Genomic DNA, 22,366 nt, shown 5'->3' with positions numbered 1-22,366 from the left:
CCCTCTCCAAGGCTGGGCTCACTGGAAAGTGCAGAGATAGGTAGAGGCAAGATAAGTCTGTTTTTGCAGTATGGGGTTTGAACTCAAGGCCTCATGCTTGCTAGGCAGGCACTCTACCACTTGAGCCACTCCACCAGCCCAGGATGGTCACATTTTAACCCAACCAATCCCAACCACTGCCTGTGACCAACTCATCTGTCTTATCATGTCACCTGGACTTCTTCCTCTGTCTACCACTCCAGAACAACAGGTTTGCCTTGTATCCTACCTGCCATGGACCCAATGCAGCTGGTCCCTTGACCCCTGCTGTGACAAGTGAGCTTGAACATCTCTGCCTCTTCCCAATCTATGTACAGCCAAGTGCTGTGCTGTCCCTGTTCACAGCTGGGTAGCACTGACCACCTCTGCTGGGCAGGACAGGCCACCAGGGGCCTGGGACTAATCTCTTATGAGTTATGGCCATGCTGGTGAGGGGAACCTGTTCCTGGGACATCGCCATGGGGCCGGGGAAGGGACTCACGCTGCCTTTGGAGATGTAGTTGGAGTCCCGCACGATGTCTCGAGCCAGGCCAAAGTCACAGATCTTGACCAGCTTGCCCTCGCAGATGAGCACGTTCCTGGCTGCCAGGTCTCGGTGGACGCACTGGGTTGGGGGAGAGGGGAGCCAAGGGCCAATTGTAGGGAAAGACCCTCCGTTCAAGGGAGCAGGTATTAGGGTGCTTACTATCCCTCCGCCCCACCCACCAGAGAGGTAGTCCTCGTACATGGCTGTGCACATGGAGGACTCTGGCTAGCTGGGTATCACACCTCCCTCCCATGGCCCCACCCTGCCCTGCCAGGACCACACATACATTCTTGGAGGCCAGGAACTCCATGCCATTGGCCACTTGGTAGCTGAAGCCCACGAGGTCCGTGTAGCTGAGCACAGGGGACTCATTGATCAAAGTTGCCCGATAGGTCCTCTCAGGGGCTAGGGGAGAGCAGAGGGTCAGGGGTCTCTTGTGTACCATAGCCCAGAGGATCCCTGGCTTTGACTGATGAGGGGCTGAGTGTCCCACACGGGCAGTTACTGATCCTCTAGGTTCCCTCTGAAAGGAGAATGATTTTTTTAGTGTCTAACCTGAACCTCTTCTACTTTACCAGAAAAACTTTTGGCATTAGCCCAGGGTCATTAGCTTAACCTTGCCTGCATGTTTCTCAGGACACTCAGCTAGCCTGCTGCAGCTTGATCAGTCATTTTCCTCCAGGTCCCAGGAGCCAGGAAGTTCCCACTCCACCCACATTCTCACCTCCCTGCAGGCTGTGTGCATGCCTCTGGACCCATACATAGGGATCCATGTCAAGGTTCCACTGCACAGCAGCTTTGTGAAAGTGGCCAGCCTCAGTTTCCACATCAGGGAAATGGGTACCTTCCTCCCAGGGTTGCTGCAAGGCTGTCATGGAAGGGCTTTAAAAAGAATGAATCACTGCACTGGTGTGAGCCCATGCAGACACTTTCCACTTACCAGAGGGGACGTAGTTATCGTAAGGAGCCATGTAGTTGGAGGACTCGATGTCTGCATATTTGACGTCTCCTTTCATGTCCAGCATGGGCACATAGTCCACTGACTCATCCTTACTCATGTCCATGTAGCCACCGTCACTCTCCCCAGACAGGGACACAGGGCTGGGGGTGAGAGGAACACAATAGTAAATGCCACAGGCTTTTCTTCTCTTCCCCCCCTTACCCCTTGCTTACCCTGGAGCCTGTGAAGTCCTGCCACTCGTGGAACTCACTCACTCACTCACTCACTCACTCACTCAATCATCATCCTCAGTTAGTTGTAATGTGAATCACTACAGCTTGAGACCTATCAACTAACCTGTGTGACCCTTATCTGGGCACTGGGGCTGCCAAGATGACATGAGACCCCGTATGTGTCCTCAGGGAGTTCATGCCCCAGAGGCGATTATATTACCCAGGACGAGTCACAGATGGAAGCACCCCTTTCTGGGGCCTCTCTAGCACTATCAAGCAGAGTCCAGCACAGGCCAGTGTGGACAAGAAAGCCCCTTGGTCTGAGCTCTGAGGGCTGTCGGTTACATACATGTGTGTCTCTATGGGTAGGAAAGAGACGGGAGAAGTCAGAATGCTGAAGAGAACAGGGGTGGGTTTTTGAACACTTTTTTTTGACATTACTTTTGCCTTTGCTTTTGCAATCAGCACCAGAACTAAGAAATGTTCCTTTTGGTTGATGGAGTGACTCAAGCGGTAAGAGTACCTGCCTAGCAAGTGTGAGGCCCTGAGTTCAAGCCTCAGTACTGCCAAAAAAAAAAAAAAGAAAGAAAGCAATGTTCCTTTTGGACACATAGGAAAATGGCAGTTAAGGTAGCCAGAGGGAGTGTGAGGAGCCTGATGTTGAGGGCATGGGGAAGAAGCAGCAGAAACCAGCATTTGCAGTGCCTCAGAGCTGGTCAGGAGCCTGGCTCTCAGGTCGCCGTTATCTCTGCCCCTTATTGTCCCTGGGTTGGGAGAGCAAGACATCCATGACACAGGGAGGGTGTGCAGGGTGTCACATCTGCAGAGGGCTTGGCACAGGGCCTGGTACACTGGAAAGTTGCCAGGTGGCAGCCGAAGCCACTACTATCATCATCGTTACTGCCATTCTTGGATCTAGGGTACACTAACTTGTGAAAGAGTCCCGGCTTTGCCCACGTGACCTCAGCCTCCCCTCTTGGACAAGGAGGGAGCAGTGCAGGTGCTTGGCAGATGCCTGCTTCCCTCTGGGTACCTGGGCAGAGGGAGCCCCATGGGCAGTGCGTTGCTGTAGAGCTCGGTGCTGGTCGGGCGGCGCTTGTCAGAGTGATGATGCAGGAAGGTGTGCTTGTTGCGGTGCAGGTAGTCCACCAGGTCGCCATAGCGGCAGTACTCAGTGATGATGTAGATGGGTCCTGTGGAGGAACAGGTTCAGGGACAGTCCCTGGAAGGCTGCAGGCTTCCCATCAGGGCAATGAACAAGCTAGGTGTGGAGAGGTAGTTGGCAAGATGGGTAAGAGGGTCAGCGCCTTGCAAACCTGGGTTCTCTTCCTGCCTATGTGGCTGCAAGCAAGGTTCTTAGTCTCCACCTCTCTTCATGGGGTAAGTGGTGCTAAGAACGACCACCACAAGGACTCATAGGACCATGCCTTTGTTGGTATGGCCTGTGATAAGCACTCAGTGATAGCTGTTATTGCTATGTTTTCAAACTCAGGCTTATTTTGGAAACCAGCATATATAAAGTAGCTAAAGACAATTGTTTATTATTATCAGTTTACTGGTTAAATTCAAATTTAGTGCATTTACTTAGAGCCAACCCATGGGAGCTTGAAAATACTGATAAAAACAAAACCTGACATGAGTGATCACTGCAGACACGGAGTGAGCTATGTACACAATGTACTTCTGTATTTTGATTTGGTTGCACAATACTGAGGAAAATCCCAAATCTTACAATAAGCAGCTATGAATGGCAGTAACTTTTTTTTTTTGCAGCCCAACTTACAATCAGAGTTTCAAATAAACAGAGTTGGGCAGAATGACTTTCTTTTATGATGGGAATGAAAGCGGCTCCCAGTTATGGTGACGGTCTAAGTTGGGGGTGCCTGGCTCATCTCAGTGCTATGGGACAAGTTATTTATTACCATTTTCAAAATGTATTAGGAAAATACAAAAATATCGGAGGATATTTTGACTTGGAAACTGCTGGGACTAGTAGCCTTGAGAGTCCTTTGGGTGTGAAAGTGCTGTGGCTCTGTGAGTTTCTAAAATTGAACCCATCTGGAACTGTGAAGTAGGTCACTGGGGTCATAGACCCCAGGTGGGGTGTCCTGTTGTTTGTGGACAGAAGATTGGTTGGGGAGGGGCCAGGCATTTTCCCAGGGTTCTTAGGGAGTAGGCTGGGTACCTCCTTTGGTGCAGGCCCCCAGCAGGTTGACCACGTTCAGGTGGGGTCCGAGGTGACTCATGATTTTCAGCTCTGACATGAGGGCTTGCTTCTCACTGCTGCGGGCCGTAGCTGAGGAGAAGGGGGAGTCAGGCCAGGGGGATCACTGAGGCTCCACAGAGGCCCCACGAGATCCAGTTCTGGCTCCTTTTCCCACCCTGTGCTGGAAGACCCATATGGCTTAGGGCCATGAGGACCACACTCTGAGGAGGAGGGAGGTGGGTGGAGTAGGCCAGGGTGAAGAGCTCCCCTTCCCAACCTGATAGCATATCTGTGCCTGATGCATCAGGACCCAACTGCCCAGGGAGAACCGAGTGTGCAGGGTAGAGGTGGGGGTCCCAGGGACAAGGGTAGGGTGGGGCAGGTTCCCAGGACTTACATTTCAGCATCTTCACAGCCACTTTCATGGTGGCCTGTGAATGGCTCAAACCATGAGCTGTGGCCTCCACCACCTGCCCGAAGGCCCCGGAGCCAAGGGTGCGTCCTGGGGTAGAGAGGATCCCTGAGCTTCTGGCTCACCAGGGAGCTTCATGCTCCCTTCCCAGACAGGGTAGGAAGAGCTACTCTCTTATCTCAGCCTCCACAAGCCACTCTGGACTTATGTGCTTTCTCCAGGAGGCTCCTATACCACAATTATTCCTAGATCTCTAGGTATTTCATCTAAGTCCTGCTTGCTGTGTGCCCCATCTTCAGCCCCTGAAGGCTTCCTCCTTTCCTCTCCACATATCTTTTGCATACACTTAGCCTCCCCAGTTAGACTAAGCCACACTTAGTCTGTCCTCAATACTTCCTTCCTTACCACAAAGGGACCCATTTCAGGATTATAGGCCACAATGCTAGGCAGTACCTAGGGTTATCTTGTCCTTGTACAGAGGGGAAACTGGGGACCAGAGATGGCAGACACCAGCCCTAGGCCTCATAGCTAGTCATAGCCAGGCCCCCGCCTCAAACAGTCTTCCCACCACCTGGAATCCCTAAACTGCCACTCCAGGCCTCCCAGGACTGACCCAGCACAAGCTGGTCCCTCGGCAGCTCCCAGGTGGAGTCGTAGGGCAGCTGCATGGGGTCTACATAGATGTACTCATGGCCATCGGAGCTCACAGACTCAATCACCTTCCATCGGATCTCATAGCGCGGCTTCTACAAGACCAAGATGAACAATCGTCAGAGGGCGCCTTTGGCCTTGAAAGCCCACCAGGTCTAGCCCTTCATAGGACAGATGGGGCAGGAGACCCTGAGGACCAGAGATGAGCAGGAGCATATCCAAAGTCACACAGCAAATGACCAACTGAGCCAAGACCTTCATAGGCTCAGAGGGCACAGGCACCAGGGGGCTCCAGGAAGGGGAGTGGGTGGCAGAGGAAAAGTCAGGACTCCACAGGCTGAGGAGTAAGAGGAGCAAGCAGCCCTGGAAAGTGACATGAGACAGGACACTGCTGGATGTTAGAGGTCCCTCCCCATGCTGGATCAGTCACCGTGGGAATCTCAGAAGGATGTAATTTCCAGAATGTTAGGATGCTGGAGTCACAGGATTTTAATTTTAGAAAGATAGAATCATGGAATACTGCAACCCTAATTCTGTAATTTAAAATTTCTGAAACTACAAAATGGTGAAATCTCAGACCAGGATATTGAAATTACAGATTAATAGGGCCAGATTGCATTTCAGTGAATCATAGACAAGTCAGTGGATAAGAGATGGATGTGGTCCATTCCCCAGCAGCCCTACCCTGTGACTGGATGAACAGATCCTGGGATGGAGGACAAAGCAGGGGCCAGGAATCCCGGACTGCTTGGACCAGGCCCAGGCCAGCCCAGGCTGCTGGGGGTAGAGTCCACTGGGGACACAGTTTTACTCTACATCGTTCCCATCTGAGCTGGGCTCTGCATGGGCCAGCATTGGGCAGCATTCAGGAGCAGAGAGGGGTCTCTGCAAAGACCCACTGGCCAAATGGGCTTACCTTCTGCCAAAGCATGATAAGGATGATGAGAGAGATGATTGTGAGAACCACTAGGGCCAGGATGGCTGAGATCACCACCACCTTGAAGGGGAGAGCTGGGGACAAAGACAAGAACAGGCCATAAGCAAATGGGGCACTAGGCAGCTGTTCTCCCCGCTAATACTGCAGACCTCACAACTCCCATCCTACCCAGAATGGAAGACCCTAACCACCCAATGGCTTATGGTATCAGAGCCTCAACCTCTTGCTCTGGCCCTCACCTTTGGCCTTTCCTGTAAATCCCGTGTCCCTCAATAATGACCCCCAGCTCTGATCATTGCCAGCCTCCACATCCCTTTAGCACTTGCTAGGGCGGGCTTGCCTTTCTCTCTCTTTTTTCAGTGGTACTGAACTCAGGGCTTCATGCTTGCAAAGCAGGTGCTCTACCACTTGAGCCACACCTCCAGTCCATCTTTGGTCTTGTTATTTTGGAGATGAAGCCACTCAAACTATGCCTGGACTGGCCACAAACTGTGATATTCCCGCTGTCAATCTCCCAAGTAGCTAGGATTATAGGCTCAGTGCCTTTCTTTTTAAAATTTTTTTTAAAAATTAGCTTAAATTAATTATATAAAGGGGTTTCATTGTGATTTTTTTTCCCATACATATATATAATGTGCTTTGATCAAACTCACATCTTTTTTACTTTTTTTTTAAACTCTCCTCCTTCCCCTCTTCTAAAGTTTTTAGTGGGTTTCCTTATGCTATTTTCATACACGCATATAAAGCACTTTGATCACATCCACTCCCGTCACTTTCTCCTCCCCACCCACCTCGTGCTGGTTTTTCTCTTTCTAACAGTCCCTCTTTTACACATGTATTGTTACCATTATTTTGGTCTAAAAACAGAAGCTTCTATGCAGACGCTTTTGAGTGAAAACATGTCATAATTGTTTTTCTGAGTTTGGCTTAATTTGCTCAATATGATGATCTCCAGTTCCATCCATTTTCCTGCAAACAACATAATTCCATTCTTTTTTATTGCAGAATAGTACGCCATTGTGTATCTAATACCTCATTTTCTTTATCCATTCATCTGTTGATGGGTACCTAGGCTGATTCCATAGCTTGGCTATTGTGAATAATGCTGTTATAAACATAGGTGTGCAGGTGTCTGTGTTGTATGCTGACTTACATTCCTTGGAATATTTTAGCTTTTTGAGGAACCTCCACGTTGGTTTCCATACTGGCTTCACTAATTTACATTCTCACCAACAGTGTATAATGGTTCTTTCCCCCCCCACCCCATCTCACGTATTTTCCAGTATTTATTGTTGTTTTCTTGGTTTGGGTGGCACTGGGGTTTGAACACAGAGCCTTATGCTTGCTAGGCATGCACTCTACCACTTGAAGCATACCTCCAAACCTTGTTTGTTTCTTGATGATAGCCATTCTGACTGGGGTGAGATGGAATCTCAGTGTCTTTTTGATTTGTACTTCCTTTATGGCAAAGAATGTTAAACATTCCTTCATGTATTTATTAGCAATTTGTACATCTTTTGAGAATGGTGTTCAATTTGTTTACCCATTTATCAATTATTTCTTCTTTTGGTATTTATTTTTTGAGCTCTTGACATATTCTGGATATTAATCCTTTATTTGATGAATAGCTTTCAAAGATTTTCTCCAGTTCTGTGGGTCATCTCTTGATTCTGTTAATCATTTCCTTTGCTGTGCAAAGGCTTTTAAATTTGATTCAATCCTATTTGTCAATTTTTGCTCTTTATTTCCTGAGCAATCGAAGTCCTATTCAGAAAGAAGTTGCCTATGCAGATATTGTCAAGAGCACTCCATGTGTTTTCCCCTAGGTGTTTCAAAGTTTCAGGTCTTACATTAAGGCCTTTGATCCATGTTGAATTGATTTTTGTAGAAGGTGAGAGACAGGGCTCTAGTTTCAACCTTCTGCATGTAAGATATGCAATTACCCCAAAATCAATTATTGAAGAGGCTGTCTTTTCTCGAACATATGTTTTTGACTCTTTTGTCAAAAATGAGATGGCTGTAGCTGTGTGGATTTCTGGGTTTTCTATTCCACTCCATTAGTCTATGTTGTATTTTTTATTTCTTTCACTCTCTCTCTCTGTTTTTGTGGTATTGGGGTTTGAACTCAGAACTTTGTGCTTGCTGGGGAAGAGCTCTACCACCTGAACCAGGACCCCAGCCCTTTTTCGCTTTAGTCATTTTTCAAATAGAGTCTTGTGCTTTTTGCCAGGGCTGTCACGGGACACCAATTCTCCTACCTATACCCTCCCATACCTAACATGACAGGTGTGAACCACCATGCCCCATTTGTTGATTTTTTTTTTTTTGGACAATACTTGGGTTTGAACTCAGGGCTTCATGCTTGCAAGGCAGGCACTCCACCACTTGAGCTAAGCTTTCAGCCCTCCAGCTTGTTTGTTGAAATGAGATCTTGCTAACTTTCTGCCCGTGCTAGCCTTGAACTGTAATTCTCTGGATGTCTACCTCCTGAGTAGCTGAAATTACAGGTATGAGCCACTGCCCCTGTTCCCTGTCATGTTTTTGTCACTGTGGTTCTGTAGTATAATTTGAAGTTAGGTATTGTGAAACCTCCAGCATTACTCTTTTTGTTCAGGATTGCTTTGGCTATTTCGGGTCTTTTATGTTTCCATATGATATATAGAATTGATTTTTCTTTTTTTGTGGAGAATGACATTGAGATTTTGATGAGGATTGCATTGAATCTGTAGGATTGCTTTCAGTAGTATAGCCAATATTCATTCTGCCAATTTTGAACACGGGAGTCTTTCCATCTTCTAGTGTCTTCTTTAGTTTCCTTCTTCGATGTTTTATGGTTTATTGTAGAGGTCTTTTTTCTGATGGTTAAGTTTATTCTTAGGTATATTTTTGAAGCTGTTGTGAATGGGATTGTTTTTCTGTTCTTTCTCAGTCTGTTTGTTGTGGTCTATATAAAAGCTGCTGGTTTTTGTATGTTGATTTTGTATCCTGATGTTTTATCAAAAATGTTTATCAGCTGCAAGCGGTTTTTGGTGGAGTCTTTAGGGTTTTTAAGTATAGGATCTGTAAATAGAAATAATCTGACTTCTTCTGTTCTTATTTTTTGCCTTTTATTTTTTTCTCTTGCCTTATTGCTCTGGTTAAGAATTCAATTCTGGTTAAGAATTAAAGTGGAGAGAGTGGACAGTCTTGTCTCATTCCTGACTTTAGAGGAAATAGTTTCAGGTTTTCTTCATTTAGTACAATGTTGGCTACGGGTTTGTCATATCCAGACTTTATTGTTGAGGTACATTCTTTCTAGTCCCAGTTTCTTCAGAGCGTTTATCACCAAGGGGTGCTGGATTTTGTCAAAGGCTTTTTCTGCATCTATTGAGATGGTCATGTGGTTTTTGTCCTTTATTCTGCTTATGGGCTGTCTTACATTTATTGATGTGCATATGTTGAACCATCCTTGCATTCTTGTAATGAAACCAACTTGATAATAGTGTTTGATCTTTTTAATGTGTTGTTGAGATTGGTTTGTAAGTATTTTATTGAGAATTTTTACATGTATGTTTAACAAGGAAGTTGGTGTATAATTTTCTTTTTGTTATTGTTGAGTCCTTCTATGGTTTTAGTATTAGGGCAATATTTATTTCATAGAAGGAGTTTGGTAGCATTCCTTTCCTTTCCACTTTATGGAATATTTTGAAGAGCGTTGGTGTTAGTTCTTCCTTAAAGATCTGGTAGAATTCAGCAGTAAATCCCTCCAGTCCTGGGCTCTTCTTTGTTGGAAGACTCTTTATTAGTGCTCAATCTCATTGCTTGTTTAGATCTGTTTAAGTAGTTGATATTATCTTGGGTCAATTTAGGTACGTCAAATGCATCTAGAAATTTATCCATTTCTTCTAGATTTTCCAGAGAAAATCTCTCTCTCTCTCTCCCTTCCTCCCTCCCTCTCTTCCTCTCTCTCTCTTTGTGGAACTAGGGGGTTGAACTCAGGCCCTTGCATTTGCTGGGCATGCTCTACCACTTGAGCCACGCCCCAGCTCTTTTGCTTTAGTTATTTAGGGAGAGAATCTTGTGTTTTGTCCATGGCTGTCCTGGACTGCGATCCTTCTGTTCATGCCTCCCAAGTCACTGAAACGATACATGGCCTCTACCTTGCCCAACTATTCATTGAGATGGAATCTCACTAACTTTATGCACAAACTAGACTCAAACCATGATCTATCCTATCTCTTCCACCTTCCAAGATTCTGGGATTACAGGCACGAGCCACTCTACCTGTCTTCCTGCCCTGCCTCCTGCCCCCTTTTTTTTTGGTTGGCTTGGCTAGGGATTTGTCAATATTATTTATCTTTTCAAACAACCAACTTTTTATTTCATTGATTCCTTGTGTTATACTTTTAGTCTCCATTTCATTAATTTCTGCCCCTGATCTTTATTATTTATTTGGGACTTGGCTTGTTTTTGTTTTCCTATAAGCTTGAAGTGCATCATTATTTATTTGAGAGCTCTGTGATTTTTTGGGGAGGGGGTGATACTGGGGTTTGAATTCAGGGCCTTGTGCTTGCTAGGCAGGCACTCTATCATTTGAATCACACCTCCAGTCCCCACTCTCTGATTTTTTAATATAGGTACTAATAGGTATAAACTTTCCTCTTAACACTGCCTTTTCTGTGTTCCAAAGGTTTTGGCAAGTTTTTTTTTTTTCATTTACATTTGATGCTAGGAATTTTTATTTCCCCTTTATTTCTTCAATGACCCACTTTTCATTCGGCAGTGTGTCGTTCAGTCTCCACATGTTTAAATATTTTCTGTAGTTTCTTTTGTTATTGATTTCTAGTTTTATTCCATTGTGGTCTGATAAAATACAGGAGTTTATTTTAATTTTTTAGCTAATTTTAAAGACTTGCTTTATGTCCTAAAATACAATTTATTTTGGAGACAGTTCCATGGGCTTCTGAGAAGAAGTATATTTTGCAGCTGTTGGGTGGAATATTATGTAGATGTCTGTTAAGTCCATTTGATCTACAATGTTGTTTAATTTTGAGGTTTCTTTGTTAATTTTTTTGGTCTGGATGACCTGTTTGTAGGAGTGGGAAATCACCTACTCTTACTGCATTGGGGTCTATCTGCACTTTTATGTTTTTTTAAATGAAAACTCACTGTGCCAACATTTAGTGCATATATGTTTACAATTATTATATCCTCTTGATGGATTGTTCCTTTTATCACTGTGAAGTGACCTTTTTTGTCTCTTCTAATTTTAGTTTGAAATCTGCTTTGTTAGACATGAGTACAGCTACTCTTTCTTGATTCCAGGCTCCATTTGCTTGAAATATCTTTTTCCATCCTTTAATTTTAAGTCTGAATTTGTCTTTGCCAGTGAGGTGAATTTCTTGTAGGCAATAAATGTCTTTTTTTTTTTTTTTTGTAGTGGTGGTACTGGCTTTGAATTCAGGATCTCACACCAGCCAGGCAGGTACTCTAGCACTTGAGCCACTCCACCAGCCCTGTTTTGTGTTGGGTGTTTTCAAGGTAGGGTTTCACGAATTATTTTCTGGGACTGGCTTTGAATCTTGATCCTCCTGATCTCTTCCTCCCAAGTAGCTAGGACTATAGACATAAGCCACTAGCACCCAGTTTAGGCCTTGTTTTTTTAATCCAACCTACCAGTCTATATCTTTTGATTGGAGAATTGAGATCATTAACATTCAGAGTTATTATTGAAAGGTATTCCTGTCATTTTGTTGTCCTTGCAATGTTTGAGTCTTTCTAATCTTCATTTATCTACTCATCTAGTGAGATTTATTCTTTCCTGCATTTTCCTGGTTGTGTTTATCTTCCTCTTCTCTGTGTAGGATTCCTTCAAGTGTCTTCTGCAGTCTTGGCTTAGTGGTCATAAATTCCTTCAGTTTTTTTGTTTATCTTGGAAAGTTTTTATTTCTCTTCAATTATGAAAGATAGCTTTACTAAATAAAGTAATCTAGCTTGGCAGTTATTTTGTATCAGGACTTGAAATACATCAGTCCATGCCCGCCTTGCTTTTAGAGTTTCTGTTGAGAAATCTGCTCTTATTCCAATGGGTTTGTCTTTTATGTGACTTGATGCCTCTTTCTTGCAGCTTTCAATGTTCTTTTCTTGTTCTTTGGAGTAGGTCTGGACATTGACCCTGTATTATAGTTGAGGAAACTGAGAGATTAGATAATTTATTCAAGCACACTCAGATAATAAGTGGTATATCTGGTATTCAAAGTTAATTCTGGCTCTGGAGTAGTCACACTGTAGTGTTAACAGTAAGGAAACAAACTCAGAATGGATAAGTTTCTTAAATGTTATAGTAGTCAAGCATATTTAATGTAATAACTATAATATGCTTTGCATATTTCTGATCTTGTCTGTTGGGTGTCCTAAAAGCCTTCTGTCCCCAGATGACTCTCTTTTCCAAGATTTAGAGAATTTTCTATTATTTTATTGAGTATATTTTCTATGCCTTTAACTTGCACCTCTTTTCTTTCTTCTACACCCATGATTTACAGATTTGATCTTAATGGTGTGCCAAAGATCTTAAATGTTCTGTTTGTACTTCTTTTTTTTAATCTTTATATGCATGTTCTAATATATCTACCTTGTCTTCAGGCTTTGATATTCTGTCTTCAGTTGATCTAGTCTACTGGGGAGAATTTCAACTGAGTTTTTTGTTTGACTTATTGGGTTTTTCATTTCAAGAACATCATCAGTCTGATGTTCCTCAGGATTTCTGTATCTTACTGAATTCCTCGTTCATACCCTGTGTTATCTTCCTTACTCCATTCAGCTGTTTATTTGAATTTATCCAGGTGTTTATATTTATCCTCCTTAATTTCATTGATCATTCTTACAATCATTCTCTTGAATTCTTTGGGATTTCATCCCCTTCACTATGCTTAGTGCCCATTACTGTGGGGTTGTCATGTTGCCTTGTAGTTATGTCATTTATCATATCTTGTGCTTCTGCATTGGGATTTGTACATCTGAGGCCAAGTCATTGATTGAAAGTTTTAATCACCTGTAGCTTGCAGATGAAGTGTTCTCAATGTTCAGGAAGGACTGTGTAATGGCAGGGTTGAGGTGTAGTTTCTCATCACTGGACTGGGGGATAACTCAGTAGCCAAACTTCTCCAATGTGCTCAGGGTACCAGGCCTGATCTCCAACACCGTTCAGATAGAAGAAAACTAGCATAAGCCTCTCATAGTTTCTAATGTACAAGTTGGTGCTATATGCAGGTTGAGGGCAGGACCAGTTAAGGTCAGTTATCCACTTCTGTGGTGCTTTCAGCTTAGAGGCTTCCCTTCTTTGTGTACTGGAAGCTGCTGTTCTGGCCACATGGAGCTTTGTAGTCAGTGGGAAAGAAGGTTCTTTCTTGCTGCACAGACCCCAGTTTGTGTCCCCAGAGGCTGTAATCATGCAAGCCTAGGGGTGTCCCTGGATGCATTCAATAGTGAAAGAAGCACAGCATTGAGTTCTGCACTGGTGGTAGAGAACTGAGGGACTCAGGCACTCTGCCTGCAGGTCTCAGTGCTTTCAGACCCTGCCTAATAGTTCATCATCCTGTGGGAGAGAGGCATCTGGAGGAGATCACATGATTCCTTGGTCCTGTACTTAGAACTCTCAGCCCCACTTGGCAGTAAACATCTATAGCTGACAGACAGCTCCTGGAGGCTGAACACTCCACCACAGTCTGGCCTTTCTGCTGTAGTTCTAGGCGGTGCCCAGTCCTCTTTTGGGTCCTGTCCATTGCTTGGATCTCCCACAAGACCACACATTCTGAGTCAGGCCATGGTTCTCCTTTTCTCTGAGTGCATGCCTTTATTGGTCTGTCACATCTAAGTCAGAGCTTAAAGTTCCATGCCTGACAATGGTCAATATGCTGTGTGACTGACCACTGAGGGAGCCACACATTGAGATTCCAAGGCCTGATGAATCCAGACTCAGAAAGGAGGCTGCTTCCTTCCCAGTCCCACCTTGGGGCCCAGCTGGGATGGACACTGATGAGATATAGGAAGTGCATCCCTCAGAGCACTGGGGTGAGCATGTAGGGCCAACTGGGCCTCCCAACCCCCAAGTCTTCACTCCAGGGCCTTGGCCTCTTTGCTGCACACTCCCACCCCAGCCAGCCCTGGCCAGACCTTTGTTACCCCTGCCTCAATGTACATAAAAGTGTGTATAGAATACCTCATTTGGCCTTTGGGGCCCTGCTTGCTCTGGCTTCTGCTTACCCTATATCCCCATTCCTTATATTTCCTTCCTCTTAATCTTCCCTATTCTAAATCCCTAAATCCACACACACTCTAAGCTGCAGCCAGGTTGACTTTCTTTAATTTCTTCTGGAACCCACCTTGCCTCTGGGCTTTTGCACAAGCCACTCCCTCTGACTGGATCACTGTTCTTACCAGGCTAACTCCTTGTTCTGTTTTGGGTATTGACCTAAAGGTCCCATTTTCTGGGGCATTTTCCTTGATCCCTCAGCTGGGTATGGAGCCTCTACTCCCTCCTGGGGCTTCCCCCCAAAGTAGTAATCTCAAGTAGGATGATCTGGTTACTTATCTGCCTTCTCTTTCTGGACTGAGGGCATATGGGGCTCTGCCCATTGTCCTCTATACCCCAGTGAGAAGTTGGGTCCTCATAACTATCTACTGAATAAGAAAACAGGTGAATAAATGAAGAACATGCATACAGGTGCAAGCACACACAAAAATGGGTAGTTAGACATGCAAAGGTGTCTGGGCATTGATAGGCAGTGTTCCTATGTGCAAGATTTGTACATTTATGTGTGCCTACAAGAGACACTTATTGTATGGCCAGCATATGTGTACAATGTTTATTCACATACATTTCCAGAAAGGTGTGTTACAAGTACATGTTTACAGACATGCACTCTGCCAATTTGCACAAGAACTGTACAAGTGTTGTTTATATACATGTGAGGATTGTGCACCCACATGTACATGCATGCAGACATACATTCTGTGGGTTTATCTATAAGACTGGGGGCTGGGCATGCTCAGGGCACAGCTTACAAATACACATTCTGTGGTTTTACACATATGGATGGGCATTGTGCATGGTGAGTATATGCTTTACTCGTGCATCCGGGGATTAGGCATTCTTTAGCACACGGTTTACAAATCCACACATGGACAGTTTAGACCTGTGTCCCAGGATCTGGCCTGATCATGGTCAGGGCTTATGACATAAGACACACCTAGCATTTACATTTGCTACACATAAGCAGGTAGTGCTGTTCACACCCATGGTTTATAGACTGCAGTTAGTACACGTGTTAGTACATATTATGTGTTGTGTATGTACATAAGAACATACCCTGATGGATTTTAAAATGCTCCTGTGTGCCTATAGGCATGCTGACTTGACCTGCTATGGGCATATGAGCTCAGTCCCAAGTATGGCAGGGTCAAGGCAGAGTTGAGAGGTCATCAGGGTCACCTGCAGCTGGGGGACTCACCATGCGGCACCACAGTGACCTCCTGCACGTCCTGGCCCAGTGTGCTGTGCACCGTGCAGCGCACCGACAGTGGCTGATCCACATGGCGCAGATGCAGCGTGCTCACCACCTCATATTCCTGCTCCTCCACCAAGTACGTCACATTAGTCTCCAGCTGGCTCTCCTCCTTGGAATTGTTCCCCAATGGAGTGGGTGGCAGCTCACGAGGACACCTGCAAGGAAAGACTGGGCGATTGTCTTGCTGCCTCCTACTACTACAGCTAGGGGAAACTGAGGCCAACAGCAGGCAGTATAATGGAGTGGTGATGGAAGGAAGCAGGGCATGTCCAGTTCCTGTGACCTCCCATTGCCTGGTCTTCAGCCCAGTTTCTTTTGTGTTCCCTTGAATGACCAGCAGGGGGCACTCCGATTCCAGAACTGAGAACTCTGAATTGCAAAATCCATGCCTCTCATTGCAGGCCTTAAATTCACAGTTTGTCAGGGATAGAGGCAGAACCTGAATTCAGCCCTACCACTATCCACTACACTAGAACCAGCCCTGGTTAGGGACACAGAACATCTACTTGGTGGCTGAGGTCTCTATGGGGGCACAGATTCTACATTGTGGTGGACCGAGGTGGCCCAGAAGTCAAGGTAAGGAAAAGGAACAATTTAGGTCATTCAGAGCATCTCCAAGGAGGTAGTGGGTTGGTTTTCTAGAATGTGACCCTAAACTACAACAACCTGCTTCACTGGGTCCTCCTAGCCAGCTGTGAGTTCCCTAGAAAACCGAGGCACAGGGTCTGCTCACCTTTTAAGGTCTCTGCAGGTAGACCAGGTGACATTTGGCTGGGGCATGCCCCTGCCACGACATCGGACCGTCTGTTCTCCATTGGCAGGGTGGCTCTCGCTCAGCTCCAGCACACGAACAGGGACTGCATGGAGATGGTCAGGAGGCAAGGAGGTTAGAACAGTCAACAGGAAAGGCCCCGGAGAGGACCTACCCCACGGTCACCTCTCAGGAGCAGGCTGCAGACTGCAGGTAAACCCTAAACACCAGGAACCACAGGATGAAAAGTGACAGATTCCCCTTGGGGTACTTCAAAGGGAAAGCCTCAGTAGGATGCTAGTCTGTTTTTAACAACTCTCTAAGACTTGCTAATCTTTCCTTTTAACAAAAAGAGGGTAGGCTTCAAGCTCAGAAGCTGGAATTTAATAGCATTATTTACTTTTCTCTGGGTTTATTTTAGTGGCTGCTTTATATTTATGGCATGTGATGCTGATTTTCCACTTACAATTGAAAGGTTCAGTTTTGTCTTTCCAAATAAATTTATTTTTGGAAATGTACTTGACAAAACATTAAGTCATTATCATGTCATTCCTATGTTCAAGTCTCTGAGAGGGCCCTTCAATTCAGTCATCAAGTCAAGGTTACGCCAGGCCCCCACATCTGCCGTCTTCTACTCCCACACCCCACCTCCACATTGACCTCGTTCCCCACCACTCTCCCCTCCCTGTGTTCCCCCTCCCTCTGGTGGCATCACACAGACCTACCTTTTTTTTCTTTCTTTCTCCCTCTCTCCTCCTTCCCTCCTTCCCCCCTTCCTTCCTTCCTTCCTTCCTTCCCCCCTTCCTTCCTTCCTTCCTTCTTTTCTGGAGGTACTAGGGTTTAAATCCAAGCAGTCTACCACTTGCCAACCCCCACATAGACCTTTCTGCCATTGCTCTGGCCTTTGCACTGCCTAGGTACCCTCTCCCCAAATAGCCACTTACCGAATGCCCTCATCTTCTTCAAGTGATCTCACAAATGTCACCTCCATGATGAAGTCAACCCCAGTGAGGCCAACCCTGATCACCGTATTTAAGAGTGCAACCCTTACTAGTCCCCCGCCACCATATGCCCAGCCCTGTTACCTTCTAACCTGTCATTTACAGGTTTCCCTCCTGTCCAGTGTTTGTCTTTCCCCAATAGGTTGCAAACTGCACAAAGGCAGGGCCTCAAGAACTCTGAACAGACTGAGATATTATAATTGCTCAATAAATACCTATTGAATTAATAGCACAGTATAAATGGTATGTGAAAAAGGAAATAATTGTGGCATTGGTACATGAATACCTGAGGTTTTTGGAATCAAGTGTAGTCTGATGACCTTCTACAGCTGGGGAAACTGATGCCCAGAGAGGGGAAATGTCAGGTCAGTGGCCTAGAACCTAGCTTCCTTGGTTCTAGGCTCCCTCTCCAGCAACTCTCATGGGTAGGTGGACTGTCGGGGGAGAGAGGGAATGGAAAGAGGAAGGGAGGTGATCCTCACCATTGACCTGCAGCTTGAAGGAGACCTGGAGTTCAGCATCCTCATGGAAGGCCCGCATGGTGTAATAGCCAGCCTCTGCCACCTTCACCCGCACCAGTGTCAGTTCTGACACGTACCTAGAGAGCAGGACAGGCCAGGAGGGCCAGTGGTCAGAGCTGGAGAACTCACAGCCCTTCCCACCTTCCTGTACAGACAAAAAGCAAGGCTCGGGGAGGGGAAGGGGCTTTGCCAAGGTCACTTAGTGACCTTGAGTCCTAGTAGAGCCAGAATTCAAACCCAGTGTCTTGAATCCCCACCTATAAGCAGTTCCATTGAGCCAGAGGAAGGTTTGGGAGGAATTGAGGGATCCTATTTCTCTCCCTCCGTATGTCATCCTTGTTAGAGGGGTCTGATGTGCTTAGTCTTAACAGCACAGTCTCTGTTGGTAGTAGAACTTCTAGCCTCAGGGGTACCACGGATGGCAGTGAGTAGCCCTCTGGGCACCTTCTCTTCATCCAAGCCTTTTTCTTTTGGCTGCCACCTGCTGGTTCCACTCATCAAAATGATAACTGAACACCTATGTGATCTTTCCACCAGTGTCATGTTTCCCCACTATACCAGAAACTCTAGGAGGGGTGAAACGCTCTGGTTTGCCCTGTTCCCCGAAGCATCCCCATCAGCTGGCAAGGTGCCTGACACACAGTGGGGTCTCAGAAATAGGTTTTTCGGGCGTCTGAAGACCTTGGGCTGCCTGGCAGCTGCAAAGCTTCATAAGTGGAGTGGGCTAGAGGCTGCTCACCAGGTCTCAGACACATTGCGCGTGGACAGGATGATCTCGCCAGCACTGGAGTCGCCCAGTGTGCGGTTGTCCTTAAACCACAAAACAGTGGGCGGCGGGTAGGACTCGAACAACACCTGCAGTATCCGGCTCCGGTGGAGCTCAGCGATTTGTACAGGGTTCAGCTGTTCCAGCAACCTCACGTAGCCGCTCTCTGCAAAGTATGGCTGTCAGGGGGGAGTCCCGGGGCGGGGCTATGACTAGCCACAAATGGGGAAGCACCTCCCAGGGGCGGGGCTCCAGGAAGCGGGGCATCAACCGAAGACCAGTGGAGCCTTGTCGTCTTTTTTTTTTTTTTTTCATTTTTCTTTTATTATTCATATGTGCATACAAGGCTTGGTTCATTTCTCCCCCCTGCCCCCACCCCCTCCCTTACCACCCACTCCCCCCGCTCCCGCTCCTCCCCTCAATACCCAGCAGAAACTATTTTGCCCTTATCTCTAATTTTGTTGTAGAGAGAGTATAAGCAATAATAGGAAGGAACAAGGGGTTTTGCTGGTTGAGATAAGGAGCCTTGTCGTCTTGGAGTTGGGCTTTAGGCTTTAAGAAACCATCTAGTAATGGAGCAGGTGTTAAAGTTGGAGCTAGGACTAGATCGAGGGTTGAATTTGGCGCTGGTATTGGTGTTAGGGCAAGTTTTGAGGTTGAGACTAGAATTTTAGTTCTCTGTTCTGACTCAGTATTATATAGCTAAGATACATTGGAGCTTCAAACTAATGCTGTGGTTGAATTTGAAAATGGGGCTGCCTGGGCAGATTAGATTAGAAATCGGGTTGGGACTAAGGGTTCTGGCCAGGTGGAAAATCTAGGTTGGGATTGGGATTGAATCTGAGATAACACTGCACTTTTATTCTGGAATTGGAGCTTTGGCTAGGGCAGTGTGGGAATGGACTGAATGGAGGTTAACTAAGGCTATGCCAAAGTCGGGGTCCAGCTCAGGTTGAGGTTGGGCTCTGAGTCCAAGGCACTCACCAAGCACAGTGATATTGACAGCCTTTTCATCTTGATGGCCATTCACACTCTCTGACACATTGCAGATGTAGATCCCTGAGTCACCTAGTTCAGCATCAGGGATGTGCAGGATGGAGCGAATGTGGGAGGGTACATCAAAGAGGAAGTCTGTCACTGGTTCTACCAGTCGCCCACTCTGCAGGGACAGATGAGAAAGGAGGTCTCCAAATCAGGAGGGGGGTCCATGAGAAGTCATGTGGCAAGCTGAGATGTCTGTCCCAGCCTAGCTCCTCCTCCAAACCCTGGCCCAGCTTTACCTCCATGCGGGGATACGTCCACTCAAAATTGACCACCTCATTCCCTGTCACAATGCACAGGATGGTGATGTTCTCGCCCTGGCGGACCACAGTCTGCACCGCGCCCATTGAGACATTGATGGATGACACTGGAGGAAAGAGATTGGCTTAGAGCTGGGGAAGTCACCATTAGCCACTAGCACTTCAGAATGGGAATGGGATAGAGGTCCACAGAGGGAAAGGTTGGCTGTGGGGAAGATTCATTCATTCACTCAACAAATATTTATTGAATAAGTTTATGCCATGTATATTCTAGGCACTGGGTTAGAGCAGTGAACATGACAGACAAAATCTCTGTCCTCACAGAACTGATATTCTAGAAGCATTAACAGCTGGTGATCTAAGCACAGGTTTGCTGAGCACTTATCATGTGCCAGGGTCCTTCCACCTTTCATTTAATCTTTACCATAATCCTATGAGATAGGCAATCATCATTGCCCTTGTTTTATAGAGGAAAAAGCAAGCTCAAAGGGATTGTGTACCTTGTACAAAGTCATTCAGATGGGAAATGGTTGAGCTGGAACTCAAACCCAATTGGCTGCAAAGCCTGTCCCTTTGCCCACCACTTTAGGCAGCCCAGCTCTGTCACTAATGCATTCCAAGATTCCAAGATTCCATTCTCTCTCAGAGCCTCAGTTTCCTTATCTATAAAATGGGGAAACATTAACTCCCTTTCGAGGCTATGGTGAAAATCTGGGAAATGGAGTTCATACATTGTCAACTGTAAAGAGCTGTTCCTCTGATAAGGGTTATATTTGCCTCTGCTGAGCATTGGGCCAAAAAGGGGGCTCACCCTGGAGGCTGTAGACATAGAAGGCTTCAGAATCCACTTCCCTGTCCCCAGTGGTGATTTTGCAGATGTAGGTCTTGTCCTCAAAAATACCAGAGAAGCCTCGTTGGTGGTCATAGGGGACAGGCAGTGGGATGTCCACTTTCTTCTCATGCAATGTTACCACCAGCTGGGGGTCTGTCACTCGGCATGGAATTGTAGTCTCATTTGCTTCCATAAGAAAGATGAATAGATCCTCAGGTTCCAAAGGGAGGAAGCCCATGGTGGGATCTGCCAGCAGTGGAGCCAAGAATGAAGGTAAGGAGAACTGAGTTTCTGGCTGTTCTGTGAATTGCTATGTGACTTTGAGCAAGTCTCTTCTCCTCTCTGGCCCTCAGAATAAGGATGCTACTATGGTTTGAATGTTGGTCCCTGCCAAAATTCATTGAAAGTTAATTGTCATTGTTACCATATTAAAAGATAAGGCCTTTAAGAGGTGTCTAGACCATGGGGGCTCCATGGATGGGATTAGTTCCACAAGTTTGGCCCCCTCTTACTCTCTCTTTCCCTTCTCCCTTTTTTCCATGGGATGATGCAATGAGAAGGCCCTGCCAGATTTTGTCCCTCGATCTTGGACTTTCTGGCCTCCAGAACTATAAACCAATCAGTTTCTTTCATTACCTAGTCTCAGGTATTATGTTATAGCAGCAAAAATCAGACTATGATATATGCTCTCAGACCAAGATATAACCTTTTTTAGATGATTCTTTTGCTTTATTTTATTTTTTTTGTAGTGTTGGGGAGTGCATCCATCCTGCATGCTAGGCAAACGCTCTCTCACTGACCTGCATCCCCAGCCTTTTCAGCTCTAACATCTGATATTTCAGTGCCAGGGTAAGAAAAAAAAAACAAGTGACAAGTTGAAGTGTGGCTGTACCTGGAGCTTGGAGAACAGGGAAGATGAGGCATGGGAGCAAAGAGGGAGCAGATTTTACCAGCTGAGAATACAGAGTTCTTGGGAGGCAGGAATAGGTTGGCTGGCAAGGAGCACACATATCCAGGCCAGGCCAATGTGTGGGAACAAACACACTCCTGGTCAGGGGCAGGCTGGATCCCACACTTTGCCTGTGTTTCTAATATGGCTGCATTTCATTGTGCACTCTCTGAGCACCCTCTGATGCCTTTGGAGAGGAGGGTAACAGAGTGGGCACACAGGCTGGGGGCCCTTACCTGGCACAAAGATGTAGAGCCGCTCCCGCTCACTGGACTCCAGCCCAAGGGTGCTATTGTAGGTACAAAAGTATTCTCCAGTGTCCAACCCCGTGAGATTGGTCAGTGTCAGCATGCTAGAGAAGGTGCCATTCTGGGTCCTGGTGAATTGCTGCTGAGGCACCTGGGACATCCGTTCCCACACCACAGGAGCAGAACCCAAGCAGGTCAGAACAAAGGTGCTGGAGACATTGAGGACAAGCTCTGGCCCCGGGGGCACGATGACCAGGCCCTGGGAGGTCTGTGGTTTCAGCAGCAACAGCAAGGGCAGCAACAGCAATTGGCCTTTGGGACAGGAGGTGTCAGACTTCAGGGCACAGGGGCCTTAGCACCTCCCCCAGAGCTGTCCCCAAGATGTGTGTGCATAGCCCCCAAGTCCTGGAAGAACATCCTTCCCTATTCAATGAAGACTGGACCCCTCTGCCTGTGGTTCTTGGCTTGCTCGCTTACTGCCAACCCTCCCTCTGTCCCCCAACCCCCA

General features: G+C 46.3%; 1 protein-coding gene across 6 annotated transcripts in view; it reads right to left on the bottom strand.

The window, feature by feature from the left end:
- Nucleotides 1-22,366, bottom strand: part of Pdgfrb (platelet derived growth factor receptor beta) — a 44,094-nt gene that overhangs the window by 5,984 nt on the left and 15,744 nt on the right. For 5 of the 6 annotated variants that reach the window (XM_074076659.1, XM_074076661.1, XM_074076660.1 and 2 more), the window contains 16 exons: nucleotides 21,847-22,170; nucleotides 20,641-20,907; nucleotides 19,809-19,936; nucleotides 19,513-19,687; nucleotides 18,502-18,694; nucleotides 17,724-17,839; nucleotides 16,223-16,346; nucleotides 15,433-15,644; nucleotides 5,924-6,018; nucleotides 4,970-5,102; nucleotides 4,342-4,446; nucleotides 3,924-4,034; nucleotides 2,772-2,931; nucleotides 1,506-1,666; nucleotides 852-970; nucleotides 521-643 (listed from right to left, as the gene is read on the bottom strand). In XM_074076659.1, the coding sequence (XP_073932760.1) occupies nucleotides 521-643; nucleotides 852-970; nucleotides 1,506-1,666; nucleotides 2,772-2,931; nucleotides 3,924-4,034; nucleotides 4,342-4,446; nucleotides 4,970-5,102; nucleotides 5,924-6,018; nucleotides 15,433-15,644; nucleotides 16,223-16,346; nucleotides 17,724-17,839; nucleotides 18,502-18,694; nucleotides 19,513-19,687; nucleotides 19,809-19,936; nucleotides 20,641-20,907; nucleotides 21,847-22,170 (2,546 nt within the window). Of the gene's footprint in view, nucleotides 1-520; nucleotides 644-851; nucleotides 971-1,505; nucleotides 1,667-2,771; nucleotides 2,932-3,923; nucleotides 4,035-4,341; nucleotides 4,447-4,969; nucleotides 5,103-5,923; nucleotides 6,019-15,432; nucleotides 15,645-16,222; nucleotides 16,347-17,723; nucleotides 17,840-18,501; nucleotides 18,695-19,512; nucleotides 19,688-19,808; nucleotides 19,937-20,606; nucleotides 20,908-21,846; nucleotides 22,171-22,366 lie in introns of those variants that run through there. The other variant, XM_020162604.2, reaches the window with a different exon arrangement.

The sequence above is a fragment of the Castor canadensis genome, chromosome 6 (assembly GCF_047511655.1).
Source record: "Castor canadensis chromosome 6, mCasCan1.hap1v2, whole genome shotgun sequence".
NCBI lineage: Eukaryota > Metazoa > Chordata > Mammalia > Rodentia > Castoridae > Castor > Castor canadensis.
The sequence above is the reverse complement of the archived record's forward strand: the minus strand, read 5'-3'. Positions and strand labels throughout refer to the sequence as shown.